The 16,203-nt window shown below is 37.3% G+C and overlaps 1 protein-coding gene across 4 annotated transcripts in view; it reads left to right on the top strand.

Moving 5' to 3' along the window:
• The window catches only part of LOC131158019 (autophagy-related protein 11), a 28,234-nt gene extending 13,803 nt beyond the window's left edge, over nt 1-14,431 (top strand). For 2 of the 4 annotated variants that reach the window (XM_058112568.1, XM_058112567.1), the window contains 3 exons: nt 5,504-5,721; nt 13,181-13,394; nt 13,790-14,431. In XM_058112568.1, coding sequence (XP_057968551.1) covers nt 5,504-5,721; nt 13,181-13,394; nt 13,790-14,203 — 846 coding nt within the window. In that variant the 3' untranslated portion in view covers nt 14,204-14,431. Of the gene's footprint in view, nt 1-5,500; nt 5,722-13,180; nt 13,395-13,789 lie in introns of all 4 variants that reach the window. The other 2 variants (XM_058112565.1, XM_058112566.1) reach the window with 1 other exon arrangement.
• The last annotated feature ends 1,772 nt before the right edge of the window (nt 14,432-16,203 follow it).

The following is a 16,203-nucleotide window of genomic DNA, read 5'->3' as shown; positions in this document are numbered from 1 at the left end:
TGTGTTAGGATTCCCAAATCAATTAGGATTGAGTCCATTAAGGACTTGGATTGGGATATACATTCCTAATAGGAGTAGGGTTCCTAACATATATGTATCCCTATGGGGTTTTTTCATTCAAGCAATAACATAATTCATAGCCTTTGGTTAATTTGGAGGTAGATCCCCTCAAAGTGATCAACCCTATTTTCTCTTTCTATTTTCCTTTCTTTCAGTTTCCCCAATATCTCTATGATAAAACCATAGGGTCTTATCATTTGGTATCAGAGCGGGCGTTCTTGTGGATGCTGTTAACCCATCGACAAAAGCAAGATCTTGGAATTCTTGATCTTTGCTCATATGCAATGACCTTAGAAATTTCAGCAATAGAAAATTCAGCAATCCTAGATGGAAGCTAGGTTAAAGGCTGAACTTGGCAATATATTTAAGCTTCAATTTAATGAGATACGGGCATCACTTTCTACTCATTACATTTTCCCATAAAGAGAGTGATGCTGCTTCTATGTTAGCTAATTGTAGGGAGCAACTGTACATGCACGAAGGAGGTTACCAAGGAGAGCGTGATCTTGGTCCTTATATGAAGGTGGAATTTCCTTTGTGGAACAAGGATGATCCCATTGTTTGGGTTTCTAGGGCTAAAAATTACTTTTCACTTTCACCGTACTTGTGAAACATCTAACATTGAGATTGCTGCTATTTGCCTAGATGGCGATGCTATTCAATGGTATTGGTTTTAAGCTCATTATGAAATGCCTTCATGGGCAGAATTTGTTTCTAGATTACTTGTCCGATTTGAGGGATATGAGAATATTGATGAGGAGCTTGCCAAAATATGCCAAACTAGCATTGTCTTGGAGTATCATACTCGATTTGAGCGGCTATCAAACAAGACTAAATATTGGAATGAATGCCAACTTATGGGTACTTTTATTGAAGGTCTCCTACCTTACATTCGGCGTAAGGTCAAAGTGCGTTGGCTACGGACTATGACCGCTACAATTTCCTTTGCACGGTTAGAAGAAGAAAATTTGGGAGAAGAACAATGTCACTTCAGCAAGATCCTTAGCAACTAGAATGTTAGCTGCAGTATCAGGCCATCTGCTCTTGCAATCCTCTTGGCATATGATTGACTTAGGAGGAACCTTAAAGAGCAAACGACGAAGGGTTTGTGCTGGCATTGTGATGAGAAGTGGCATAGAGTGTACCATTGCAAAAAGGGACAATTTGCTGGCATTGTGATGAGAAGTGGCATAGAGTGTACCATTGCAAAAAGGGACAATTTTTGATGATTGCATTAGTGGAGGAGCTAGAAGAGGTTGAGGGTGATTCCCTCATTCAGATTAGGAAGGTAAGGAATCTGATGATAATGATGAATATATCACTTTTTTAGTTCATGCTTTAGTTGGGTATGTTAATCCTCAAACCATGAAAATTAGCGGCTTCCTAAAATGGCAACCTGTTACTATCTTAATCGATACAGATGGAAGGACCTTGACATGTCAGAGCAAGTGTTTGAAGGTTAAGCTTAATTATGCAAAATCATGGCTTGTATGTTGATTTCTTTTAGCTGCCATTAGAAGACTATGAAGTGGTTTTGGGTATTAAATGGTCTAGGAATTTAGGTGATACAGTTTGGAATTTTTCTCAATTGGTTATGAAGTTCACATGAATGGCAAAAGAGTGAGAGAGTGACTCTTAAAGGCAAACATTGTGGTAATATCACTACAATTTCTAGTCATTGTATGGAGAAGCTCCTTAAAAAGGAGTGGCATGGCTGCCTGGTACAATTTTGAGCACTAGAGGAGTTGCAACATCTATTTGACAAGGATGAAGGGCTAGAATCTCTTATTTTTAGAATTTTTTGACCTATTTGTAGAGGACAAGGATTGCCACGTTAGCAAACACATGATCACCGCATTCCTCTATTGTTAGGTAGTGCCCCCACTAACACATCCTTATCACTATCCTTATTTTTAGAATGTAGAAATAGAAAAAACAATGGTGAAAGAAATGTTAGATGGTGACATAATTCAACCAAGTGTTAGTCCATATTCTTCTCCTATCTTATTGGTGAAGAAGGATGAGTTTTGGTGGATGTATGTTGATTATCAAGCACTGAACAAGAACACTGTGAAGGATAAATATCATATCCTTATTGTAGATGAATTGTTAGATGTGTTGGGAGGTGTTTAGCAGTTCACCAAACTTGACTTGTGATCAAGCTATCACTAGATTTGGGTACCCTAGGATGACATTTTAGAAGACTGCGTTTAGAACTTACGATGGAGACCATATTTAATTGGCCAGCATTTGCAAATCCGAACTGATCACAAGAGCCTAAAGTATATTTTGGAGTAACGAATTTCTTCCATAAAACAATAGAAGTGGGTCACTAAGTTGGGCTTTGACCATGAGATTATTTACAAGAAAGGGACCAAGAATGTGGTGGTAGATGCACTCCCACAACTTCCTGAACAAGTTGAACTTTTAGCTATTTCTGACCTGCATGCAATACTCTTGAACAAATCATGAAGGAATGGTGGCAAAATTTGGAGGCTAGAAGTATTATCCAGAAGCTACAAGAAGAGCCAACTTCAATCCCTGCTTAATTTTGGGGCTCTTTAAACTTATTGTACAAAGGGAGGATTTTGTTAGTGCCTAATTCAGCTGACAAAAAAACCATACTGCAAGAATTACACGCATCACCGGTCCAGGTCGCTTTAGTTTTCTTAGAACCTGCAATTGCATTTCTCAAGAATTTTACTTGAAGGGAATGAAATGTGAAATCAAAAAGTTTGTGGCAGAATGTGATGGCTGTCAATGATAGAAAGTTGAAACCATGGTGAGTCCAAGCCTTCTACAACCTCTTTATATTCTAGAAGAAGATTGGATTGATATCGTGATGGATTTCGTTGAGGGACTACTGTCTTCTCATAGTAAATCGACTAGTTTTGTTGTTGTGGACTGTCTCACAAAATATGCTTATTTTTGTGCCATAACTCATCGTATATTACTATAAGTGTTGCTCATACTTTTGTTGAGAATATGTTAAGTTACATGGAATTCCTCAGTATATTGTCAGTGAACGTGACAAAGTCTTTACCAGCAACTTTTGGAAGAAGCTTTTTGGTTTACAAGGAAAATAATTGAATATGAGCATCGAATATCATCCACAATCATATGGGCAAACTGAAGTTGTTAATAGGTGCTCGGAGACTTATCTTCGTTGCTTTGTTAGTGACAAACCAAAAGATTGGGTGCAATGGCTCCCATGGGCCGAATGGTGGTACAATACCACTTATCATTACTCCATCAAGTTGACTCCATTTGAGGTTGTTTATGGTCGAGCTCCTCCTGTTCTTGCTAGGTATTCAACTAGATCATCCATAATTGATCAAGTTGACAAGGAGTTACATGATCGAGACAAAGTTCTTCAGCTCCTCAAGGAAAATCATGTTGCAGTTCAATCTCGTATGAAACAACAAGCTAATAAGCACCATGGTGAAAGGGAATTCTCAATGGACGATTGGGTATTTCTCATGTTACAGCTTTATAGACAGGTATCTGTGATTTTTCCTCCTCCAATGAAGTTATATCCTTGGTTCTATAGGCCTTATAAGATCCTAGAAGGCTGGAACATATAGGCCTTGTTGTTTATCATCTTGACTTACCAATAGGTTCTAAGGTACATCCACTTTTTCGTGTCTCTTGCCTCCAAAAGAAGTTAGGGAATGAAATTACTTGCAGTGCCACCTGCCTAATGTTGCACCTATTGGTGAGGTTCAAGTGCAGCCACAAGCAATTTTGGATCGTTGAGTGGCCAAATGTAGAAGTTGAGACATCACAGAAGTTTTAGGTCATTGGTCTCACTTACCATTTGAAGATGCAATTTGGGAAACTTATGAATCCTTGGAGGAGAGATTCCCAGAGTTTATTGCTACCTAGCCTTGAGGACAAGGAATGTTAGAGTTCCTAAATCAATTTGAGATTTCTAATTGATGTGTTAGGATTCCCAAATCAATTGGGATTTCTAATTGATGTGTTCGGATTCCCAAATCAATTGGCATTTTCTATATAATGTTATGATTCCCAAATCAATTGGGATTTCTATTTAATGCGTTATGATTTCCAAATCAATTGGGATTCTATTTAATTCTTGGATTCTATTTAGTGTTGGTACTTTTATTTAACGTATTAGGATTCCTAGGTCAATTAGGATTGAGTCCATTAAGGACTTGGATTAGGATATTTTACATTCCTAATAGGAGTAGGTTCCCTACCCTATATATATGTATCCCTACGGGGCTTTTTCATTCTAGCAATAACATAATTCACAGCCTTTGGCTAATTTGGTGGTAGATACCCTTGTGATCAACCCTATTTTCTCTTTCTATTTTCCTTTCAATAAATTTCCATAATATCTCGATGATAAAGCCCTAGGGTCTTATCAGGTCCATTGGAGGGCCATTGAGACTGGGCTATTGATTTCTTCTTCATAGTTATGGCTGGCGTCTAATTTCTTCTGGTTGCACAAGAAATTTCATTTTCAGTTTGAACAGTTATGACAACATAACAACATTTAACTGGTTGTGGTTGTAGGTGTGTCAGTGATCATATTAACAATGGGTGAACTTGAATGGGCCGCAGCACTTGTTGTAGAGTTGGGCACTGCTTCTGAGGCAGAAGTGTTGCATCATTTCCACTTTGCAACCTGACACTAGTTGCCTGAGTAGGTTGGTGGGGCCAAAGCACCTGTAAACATGTGGTTCTATTGGCTGGGGGACACAGTGCTGGAGCTGGTCAACATTCTGTCTCATCTCCTTCAGGATAGGGATGGTTTGGTTGCTAGAAAATAGGGAACCATTCCAGTTTGATGGATGTCATGACCATGAGTTAAGGCTATGTTTCTTATATTGGATTTCTTGAGGTAGAGTAAATATTTTTACTATCCCAAGTGAATGTCTCACTGATGGTACCTAATTAACTTTGACAAGTCCAACACGTTGATGCAGTTAGCTTTTCAGGCCGGCTAGTGCTGTTGTCCCAGGTGTCCAGAGGTTTCCTGTTGGCCCAAGTGAATGTCTCATTGATAGTGCCAAATTTACTTTGATAAGTCCAACACAGTTATCTTTTAAGGCCTGCAAGTGCTGTTGGCCCAAGTGTCAAGAGCTTTCCTGTTGGCCCTGAGCCTCCAGCTGAGCTCAACTGATTTCCAAGGACTTCTATATAAATCCTGAGGCCCATTGTACAAGCCATCAAGCGATGAACTCAATCCGTACTTGACAACTGCTATTTGTGCTTGCTTCCTCAAATGATACTGCTCTCTTCCCTGGTCTCTTGTTTGTGAGACCATCTCACTTAAAATGCAATTTTATTACAATTGATCAATCCAGTGGCTATAATTGTAGGATTGAAGTGTGCTTGCAACAGATAATAGCATTTTCTAATTATCTTATCACAATATCAAAACTTGTGTTTCTAATGTTCTTTGTATTTAAAGCAGATGAATTGTGCTCACTTAGAGAACTGTCTGCATGAAGCAAGAGAGGAGGCCCAAACCCATCTTTGTGCAGCTGATAGGAGGGCGTCAGAATATAGTGCACTGCGAGCCTCTGCTGTGAAAATGCGTGGCCTTTTTGAAAGACTGCGGAGCTGTGTTACTTCGGCTGGGGTGGCTGTGCTTGCTGATTCTCTGCGTGCTATGGCTCAATCTTTAGCTAAGTAAGTTGTTGAAATACATAGTCATCTTAAGTTCTTAATGTCTTTGCTCCGTGGTATATCTATCTGTTGATAAATTACCCCATGTGCCCTTCCTTTTTCATGCTGCTATAAGTTGTGTAACGTGTAAAGAAGTTTTTATTGATTTTTTCCCCCTCTTCTTCTGAGAGTATTGATGCTTATTTGATGGTTGTATGCAAAAATAAATATTAGCTTGTTCAATTTTCTTTTTCAAAAATTCATAGTAATAATTATTTATAAAATAATTATCTTAAAAAATGTAAAATTAGTTAAGTCCATAATCTTATTCTCACATGGAAAAATCAATTTATCTGTTTAATGATTTTCATTTTTGTTCAGGTTTTTGTTTGGCTAATCAGTTCTTTTAATTTGTTACTAGTGGAACTCTACCTATATTTGTTGGTAGTGATTTTTAGATTTCCCTCTCTTCCCAGAGAGAGTGGGGCTCTTGCACTCTGTCTAATTCACTCCAAAGTTTCTATGGTCAGTCTGATTCAAGAAATACCAAGTAGTTGTAATGCTGAGATATTGTTTGACTTGAACTCTTTTGAAGTAAAATTATTGTAACCTGGGTTCGTGGATTTCTAATCTTTTAGGGTTTTCTGACCTAGTAAACTGGATATCTGATCATGCTGATACTGCCTTGAATTGGTATCTTTCTTCACTATTAAGGAGAGTTGTTTGAAAATTATAAACAAGCAATTTAGACAATAAATGTTGTCAATAAGTAAATAATTGAGGGATTGGATTTCTTCATTTTCTTCTTCTTCTTCTTCTTCTCTCACCCGCACCCCCCCCCCCCCCCACCCCGCCCTCCGCCCTTTTTCTACTTGGAAAACATAAGAGAGAAGTTGGCATCCCCATCAATTTTGTGTGTGTTTCCTCACATGTAGGCTACACACAAGGTTGTAGGTTTGGAGACTCAAACCTAAGCCCTTCTGACAGTGTTTGGCTGCTTATTACCCTGCTGCAAGCTACAGTGGTTGAGGGGTTGGATTCTGGCTTCTGATGCAACCAACTTAAGGATTTTATATGGTGAGAATTGAGAAGTAATGATGAATGCCTGCTCTTTGAGGATTTAACCTTTTTGCACTTGAAAAATGCGTGTGAGTGATCAGATGATTTGATTTTTTTTTGGCACATTGTTCTTCTCAATGTAGGCAGATGCATTGATGAGTAACATCTACTGGGTTGAAGTACAAGACCAATTAGAGGTGCCATATCTCCCACAGGACTTTAATTATTGTAGCCAAACTTGAAGAAGAATTTCTCTAAGGGATGAAACCTCCTGTCCAAGCCATCACATCACTTGCCACATAATATCCACCGAAACCCTCATACTCTAGGTCTTGCTTGTGTTCTTTTTGTTGTCCTTGGCATTTTGGGTTTCCATAGAGCTTTTAAAGCCAATGGAATTAAAGACAATGGAAAATCTTCAGTGTTGATTTGGTTGGTAATACTGGTAAAAAGAAGCCAAATTTGCTTATTTGATTTTGGGGAACAAAACTCCATTCATTGTTTTGAAGAGGGAGATTACAAATGGTTAGTGCAGCAATCACATTTATTGTGGTCAGCGACCTGGGTGAGAATTCGAATGGCATCAGGCTAGTTTGTACTTTTGGGGCTGCTGGAGAGCAAAATGGGGATATTCTTTCTGTAGAGAAGTTTGATTATTCAAGTGAATGTTTTCCTGTTTGAGTACCAGACAATGTGGATGCATTTGGATAGTGTCATACCAGCTTTTGCAGAACTCAGGTTACATTTGGTTCATGGAATACCTATGCCTAGGGATTGGATGAATATTTTAGAAGGATGTAATAATTTCGAAAGAAATCACTCATGCAAAATTTTATGTTATTCCATCCAACATGGAATAGGAAAGGAATAGGCATTCCCGTAGTGAAATTTGGGAGCAGCTATTCCTTTTCTATTCCTCGTCATGGATTCTTAGAAATTTTTACATTGTTATTTTCTTTATGATAATAAATTCTTTTTGTTTTATTTTTATGTGGGCTATAAAATTATTTTACCATATGCATTCTATTCCTAAGAATAGACATTCTGTGAACCAAACGTAACATTAGTATTCGGTGATTTGAAGAAGGGCTCTATTATGGAAATGCCATTACAATTTTGCTAAGTAGGCAAGGGGACAGGGGTTGCCAGATGGCAATGTTTAGAGTGTCATGAAGTTTGGAAGGATAGAGCTTTGCAATGGGATTCATTAAGCTTGACTTTGAAAAAGCATGACTAGATTTGTTTGAGGTTCCTTGATAGGGTGGAGATGGAAGGGTTTGGATAGGTGGAGAAAGTGGCTTAGGGGATGCCTTTTCTCAATTACTTTTGCAATTATGGTCAAAGACCAGCCTAAATTCGGGTTTAGTGCTTGTAGAGCTGTTCATTAAGGTGACCCGTTATCTCCTGTTCTTTTTATCATTGTTGTGATGTTTTGAGTAGAATGCTTGGTTGTCGGGAAGAGAGGCGCAGTGGAGGCCTTAGGGAGGGTTTTCAAGATGTTTCTTATTTACAGTTTGTTCATGATATGGTTTCGTTTCTATTTGATTGCGCAGGTTATTTTTATAATGTGCTTACTTTGTTGCAACTGTTCCATAAAGTCTCAAGGCTTAAAATTAATCTGTGCTAGAGTGGGCTTGTGCGTGTTAACTCGGTCTAGGGACCGGTATCCTAGTTTGCTGATAGGGTAGGGGTGTGTTGTGCATGGTTGGCCTATTTCTCATTAGATGTTTTGTTACAAGGAATCCTAAAACCATTTCTTATTGGCATATAGTTGTAGAAAAGGTGGCTAGGAGATTGAATGCTTTAAGGGTTTATTCTCTTCTCTTGTTTTGTTTTTCCCATGCTTTGTTTAGGGGGAGGGGGGGGGGGGGTGTAAATTGCTGCATTACTTTTATTCAAGCTTCTATATCTTCTGTCTCATATTGCTTAGAAGTTAGAGAAGCTAATAAGATATTTCTTGTGATTTGGGGCGGAGGAGACTGCAAGGGATCATTTGGTTATTGGGATAGTGTCATGGATGTGATGCCAAGGTTGGTGCTAATGCCACCCATGCGAAAGTTGATTTCTTAATTTATTTCTCTTGAAGTTTGAGGGCTTTGGTTATAGGAAGAAATATTGGGTGGCACTCAATTAGTCTGGTGTATTTGGTTGGAATGGATGCTACAATATTTCCTGGAAGATACATGTCTTGTGACTTGGTTTGGAGCTGGAGCAGGGTTCTCTTTTTCTCGTTTCCTTATGGTGCTTGGTGTCACGCTCCCACATCAGGCATGTACTAGGGAGATGATGAGGAATGTCAAGAGGTCATGCATAAGCAACAGTAAGGTATTTGGAAATGTTCGTGTTTACCAAATGTGTAGGCATAATTTAGGATATTTGGATTTCATTTCACAATTTTCAGAATTTAGAGATTTTCTGTTATGTTTTTTTGAATTAGGAATTGGTGACTTTTTCCCAAATTATGTATCCTTATTTGTTGATTTTTTATTATTTTATAGACTATTTCCTTGTGGGATTTGATTCTATTTCCTAGAGATTGTTCCTTCTCTTATTATTAGGAGAAAGCCTACATAAAGGTTTGATGTTTAATTGTGAGAGACAGATCTGACTATTGAGCATTAAGCCCTAATTAAGTCTTGTTTTTTATTTTCTTACTCTTTATTTCGTGCATTTATTTTCTGTTACCTTCTTTTAATACTCTCACTTCATCATTTTATTGCTGTTTTCTGCTTTCAGTCAGTCCCATATCAATTTGGTATCGTTGAAACCATCATCAAACTACCATACACCACTGCTAGCCCAGCCATTGGACAACCATCAGTACAGTCTTACCAGCCGTAGTCTACTATCCCATCAATCATGGGCATGACCACGGTACCATTGTTGTTGAAGCCTTGCCTGCAATAGTCACATCACTGCAAGCTTCCTGCTGCACATCTCAAACATCCCAAAGACAAACCCATTGCTGTTCCATCCTCAGTTTGTGAGTGCGATTGAATGTGAAAACTTCTCAAATCCCTAATCCACAACCTCAGTTTGATCCTCAATGTTGTTGTCACCCCACCATCACTCTTGCATCGCTACTGTCATCAACCATACCTAATCCTCGCCAACAACCATGGTGATCAGGGACCAATTTGAGCCCATTCAGCAAGATGTGTTTGAATTGAAGATCTGGAGAGATCCATGCCCTTGTGGAACAGAGAAATATGGATAATACAATACGACAAGGAAATCATAGATATGAAGTAATGACCCAACTAAATATGTAGATAAAAGAGGCTGTAGTTACAATCAAACGCAAACTACTCCGACACTTATTGAGCTAAGCAATCAACCTAATATTTTTAAAGCTCAGAATATGGTTGACCAAAAAGAGTTCATTGTTGAAAAGAGGTATATGGAGGTGCTTATTGAGCTCGTGTCAAAACCAGAGCTATAAGCAGTACTATTAGCAGCAGGATCTGAGGGTGTAAAGAATGTTCCAAAATTGACATATAAGCTCAAAGAATTGACAAAGGAACTTGATGAGGTGAAAACTGTAGAGTTTAAGCCGTCCATGAAGTGAAAGACCATTCAGTTCCAAGGCTGAAGAGAGTGAGATTGTATATCAATATATTTAGAACTATCATTCCCGATGAGTTTGTTTTCAGTGACTTTGTCCACTTGCATTCATACTTATATTTGAAACTTGAGGATTATATGATTCATTTCCAAGTCAAGAGGTCACATATGAACACAATGAAGGCATTTGGAGATGTTGGTGTTTACCATTTGTGTACCTATCATTTAGGATGTTTGGATTTAGTTATGTAATTTTTAACATTTGGAGATTTGCTATTATGTTTCATTAATTAAGGATTTGCTATATTCCCTAAAATATTTTCCTTATTTAGAGATTTAATACCATTCCCTAAAGATTATGGCATTTGATATTATTGCCTAGAATTATTTCCTAGATATTGTTCACTTGTTTAGTATTAGGAGAAAGCTTATATAGAGGCTTGTTTTGCAATCAAGAGAGTAAGATCTGCATATTGAGAATTAAGCCCTTAACTGGGTCTTGCTTTGATTTTCCCTTTCGCTTTATTTTTGTTTTATATTTTCTGTTACCTTTTTTGATTTTCTTGTAATTTTGTTTCATTTTCTAGCTGATTCTATGCTGCCAATCGGTCCTGCATCAATTAATAATGGGAAACATCAAGAGATACGAGCAAGATTAATGCATTTGGTCTCTGTGTTACCATATGTGTAGGCATAATTTAGGACACTATGGATTTAATTTTGTTATTTTTCAGCATTGAAGAATTTGCGATTATGTTTCATTAATTAGGGATTTGCTATTATTTCCCAAATTATGTTCCTTATCAAGGATTTGCTATTATTTTCTAGAGGTTGTTTCCTTATGGAATTTGATATTATTTCCTAGAGATTTTTTGCTTATTTTTTTATTAGGAGAAAACCTACATAAAGGCTTGATGTGCAATTGCAAGAGGCAGATCTGAATATTGAGATATAAGCCCTAAAGTAGGTCTTGATTTGATTTTCCCTTTCTCACTTTCTCCTTATTCTTCCCAATTATTTTCTCTTAACTTCATTTTGTTTTCGTAATTTTTTTTTTAAATCATTTTCTAGCTGATTCTCTGCTTCCAATTAGTCATGCATCTGGAGATGTAGGCCATATGAGGATGGAGTAGGCTTCAACCTTGTGATGCGCCTCTTATGGGGCAAAACCATGAGATCTAATGGGCCAAAGCGGGCAATTCCTCACTAATATTGGGCCAAGACCTGCATTTGCTATCAATGCCACACTGGGATAATGCCATGTGGGTGGATCCTATGCTGAAATGTGGGTTCTACATAGAGGAATGGGCCACTTAGACAAGGGTGTCATCATATGAGGGAGCCTGTCATGATCCGTATTGGTGTGCATACTGGGAGATCTTGTCCCTGTATGTATGGAATAGGCTTTAACCTGCTTAGGCACCTTTTCAGGCAAAAATTTAAGGCCTAATGAGCCAAAGCGGACAATACCTCACAAGCTAAGACCATCACGTTCAGCTTTTGTGTGTGTGTGTGTGTGTTCATTTATTTACTTATTTATTTTTTCTAGGGGCAGTTAGTTGATATACAAAGAGATTGGAGGGCCTTGCAAAAAGGAAGTGTTTTTCCTCTTTTTTTTTTTTTCTCAGGAGAATGTCTTGTCCTCTAAGTACTGTATTACCTTCTTGTTCTTGGTAATATTTCTTTTATTCTTGTAGCCAAATAGAACCCAAAAGACCCTAGCTCCCATTGCTATTTATTTATTTATTTTTTCTAGGGGCAGTTGTTGATATACAAAGAGATTGGAGGGCCTTGTAAATAGGAAGTGTTTTTCCTTTTTTTTTTCTCTAGGAGAATGTCCTGTCCTAAGTACTGTATTTCCTTCTTGTTCTTGGTAATATTTCTTTTATTCTTGTAGCCAAACAGAACCCAAAAGACCCTAGCTCCCATTGCTCGTCTCTGATTTTCCAAGGTGTTGACCCACTTGCATGGGATCTGAGGCATGCAATTGTCTAGCTAGGCAAAGTGATATCTTGTCACTTGTCAATTTCTTCAACCTACCATTTACTTGTCCCGCTGCAGGGTACTGGCTGAGCATTATTTTTATTTTTTAAAATTTATTATTATTATTATTATAAAAGAAGTGGAAGTGGCTGGCAGCTAACTGTTACAAAACCATAAATAATACCGTCCTGGTTCTGGCATTCATTACTAGTATTATGACTAAAAGTTTGGGAGCTGTTGTGCTTGCTGCTTTTGAAGCTTGATATTAATAATAGTGTAATAATGGAAAATGAATTCATAGTCCCTTGCTTTCACTCCTTTGTTTTCCCCCCTCTGCAAAAATTAGACTTTTCTTTTTCCTAGTGGGTGGAGGGGGTGGTTTCTCATATCTCGTATAAAGTATTTTGACAAATATACGGTATAATAATCAAAATGGTGAATGTGACATCCAACATAATTGATGCCTTATTTTCCAATATTTAATTATCCAGTGAAGCAGGAGCGTAACTTTACCCTTCCAGGATTTTATGCTGTCTTTTGGAAAGATCCTTCTTATTTCATTTTATTTTGTTATTTGAGGTGTGTATGCATGTGTCCCATGTCTTGTGGATTTCATGATAAACATATATTTTAGAATATACGTGAAGTATGGCAGTCAAAAGCATAAACTCTTGAGCCAATATAACCAGGAGCTTAACTAGTGTTGTCAAAGATGGAAAACACTTGCAAGGAAAGTTTAAGGCGATAAAAGAAAAAGTTTTGTATATATATTGATATTCTGATGCATGGTATTTTGCTCATGTCATACAGTCTTTTGTCATATTAATGATCAAAAAGATGATATATGATTTCATTGCTTCCTTTTGTAATGTCTCAGTTCCTCCAGTGACAATGAAGACGATGGTATGGCTGAGTTCCGAACATGCATCCAGGTCCTTGCAGATAAAGTTGGTTTCTTGTCAAAGCATCGCACAGAGCTGCTTGACAGGTTTTCAAAGGCTGAAGCTGCAAATAAGCTGCTTATGAAGGAGTTGGAAGAGAAAAAAGAGATGGTCAAAACTTTATACACAAAGCACCAACTTGAGAAGCAGGTAATTTCTTGAAATGTTGACGGCCCTTTTACTGTGCTTACATGGAGTCTGGTGGTGGACTAAAGGTTGGCTGGAACACCTTTAAATTAGCTTGAGTGCACAAGTATCTATTTCAAGGGGAGAATTGCTTGTTTTTCAGCAGATGAACTGTGGATTCTGAGGACTTTCTTTTTCAGCCAGTTTTTAGTTTGCTTGCAACTGCACATTCATGCATATGCAAACTCATCTACCGAGTAAAATTAAACAAAACACAGAAAAACAACCTCCCTGTTAAAAATAATAGTCACCTATGTCAAGCTTATATTTCTTAAGGAGTCTAAGCTCTTGTTTGACAGCTGATTCTATGGTTGACTATTCCCAAGCTGTATACTAACAATTAAATGATCTTGGAACAGGCAAGCAAGGAAAAGATATCTTTTCGTCGATTTGAAGTCCATGAAATTGCTGCATTTGTCCTTAATCGAGCTGGATATTATGAGGCAATCAACCGTAACTGCTCAAACTATTACCTCTCCACAGAATCTGTGGCCTTGTTTACAGACCATCTCCCAGATCGGCCTAACCATATTATTGGGCAGATAGTGCACATTGAACGGCAAAGCGTGAAGCCGCCACCAAATGCAATTCGGCTTGAGCATAATCGGGGAGATCGATTAGATCCCTTAACCTCTGATGCTGTTACCAATCGATTGAGCATGAACACAGGACCTACTTCTAACCCATATGGTCTGCCTATTGGCTGTGAATACTTTGTAGTGACAGTTGCCATGTTACCTGATACCTCCATTCACTCACCACCTCCTTCCTGATCCTGATTCAGGCTAATGGACATGATGGAAGAAACTAAGTGTACATTTGTAATATAACCTTCTTGGTGGGAGTTGAATGTTGATTTCTTTTATGTACAGCTAATGATCAGTACAGTTAACCTGCCCTCTCCTCCCCTTCCCTCCCCTCCCATCTGCTCTGTATATTGCTATCCTAATATGTAAAAACTGTGAATATTTATCCAGCATCACCTCCTATTGATATCGTAACCTTGTTTGTTGGGGGTCCTTGAGCGCAAATCAGCAGGTGCTTCAGCAGGTTGGAAGAACAAAGGGGTAGAGCTTATTCTTTCCTGTTTTCCAGAGAGGTGACCTTACCTGCTAATTAATACTTGGATTTGTTTTGTTTTGAACAAGAGAGCTCCTGTTACACTTGGTCTATATTCAGTTGCAAAAGCTGGTTGATAATTCTGTTCAGCTCTGATTGCTAAATGGTGGCTGCAGCCGAGGGTTGGTGACACTGAACTTTGCATCCCAGGGTTATTCTTAGGTGTTCATGGGGATCCGCCGATTCGGTTGCCAGTAGTATATCATCCTCTCACCTTTTTGCAAAACTAAAACAATGTAGATATTTTTCAGAGTTATGTTTACTTTTCAAATACAAATTTCCTATATTCATAACGTCACAAAGATCAAATATTTTCCTATATTTTTCAGATATTTTGAATTTATGTAAATATGAAAGAAACTATATACATAACCGACATAAAGTAAAATCAAATATCCAAACTCAATGCTCCTATATGCAAAGCGGGCATTTCATTATTTGGAGAAGTATTTTAAGTGTACTTTATAATCATAGAGCACTCTTAAAATTAAAATAAAAGTTTTATAAGACGGCTATAAGAATAGCTGTGCTATATGGATCAGAATGTTGGACAATGAAGAAACAGAATATCCAAAAAGTAAAGGTTGTCGAGATCAAAATGTTTAAATGGATGAGTGGTATAACACTGAAAGATAAATTAAGAAATGATGAACATATTAACGGTAAGTTAGGTGTAGTTCTTATTGAAGATAAGATAAGGAAGGAACGAGGAAGGAACGACTTAGATGGTATGGACACTTACAACGTATATCACATAGTGCCTCAGTGAGGAAGAGTGAGTTAGTAATTGTAGGTGGGTTTAAAATAACTTGAAAGGAGATATTGACTAAGGATTTTAATAGCCCTGAATTTATCAAAAGAAATAGTTCATGATCGCATAAATTAGCGGAAAAAGGATTCATATAACCGATTCCACCTAATGGGACTTAAAGCTTAGTTTTTTTTGTTGTTGTTGTTGTCATATAAATATCATGGCGTTTTAAATATACATTACTCCTACCTCATTATCTAGTAGTTATCACATCAATGTGCAAATTAATTTTTTTAATAAAGGCAAAACAATCAAATTCCTTTTTGTTCAACAAATTGTGTTTTTTCATAGTCAAATGGGCTTTACACTTCTGCTATAATTATAAAAATATAATTTAGTCATCAAGTTTTATAATTCAACTCTAAAATTCTATAATGCAAAAAGAGAGAAAAAGTCAACACTAACATTTGCACAACAAAAGTTTTTGAATGGCTTTGCACACCGTTAAAAAGAAATTGAATTAATGAGAAAGGATTAAAAAAGAAGAAGATTAATAATAAATTTATTCATAGGCATATGCATGAACAATCCAAAGTATAAAGTAGCACTAGGAGATTATAATTTTTTGTTGTATTGTGGCTAAATTATACTCCCAAATGAAATTCCAACATTCTGCTTATTGTGACTAATCACATTGTGGCTATATGTGCGCGTGTAAGTGGATATATACCTATATGTCTGTATGAATACACACACATGTAGGGTGTATAAAGGAGACATCAATAATGAATTTATTCATAGGTATTTGTATGAAAAATAAATCTAATAGTAGTCTTTTAAACATTTTTATTGACACATTCCTAATTGTGAACTAAAAGAAAATATAAAAAAAACATTATCATA

Source organism: Malania oleifera, chromosome 6, assembly GCF_029873635.1.
Source record: "Malania oleifera isolate guangnan ecotype guangnan chromosome 6, ASM2987363v1, whole genome shotgun sequence".
NCBI lineage: Eukaryota > Viridiplantae > Streptophyta > Magnoliopsida > Santalales > Ximeniaceae > Malania > Malania oleifera.
Note: the sequence above shows the minus strand (reverse complement) of the source record. Positions and strands in the feature narration are given on the sequence as shown.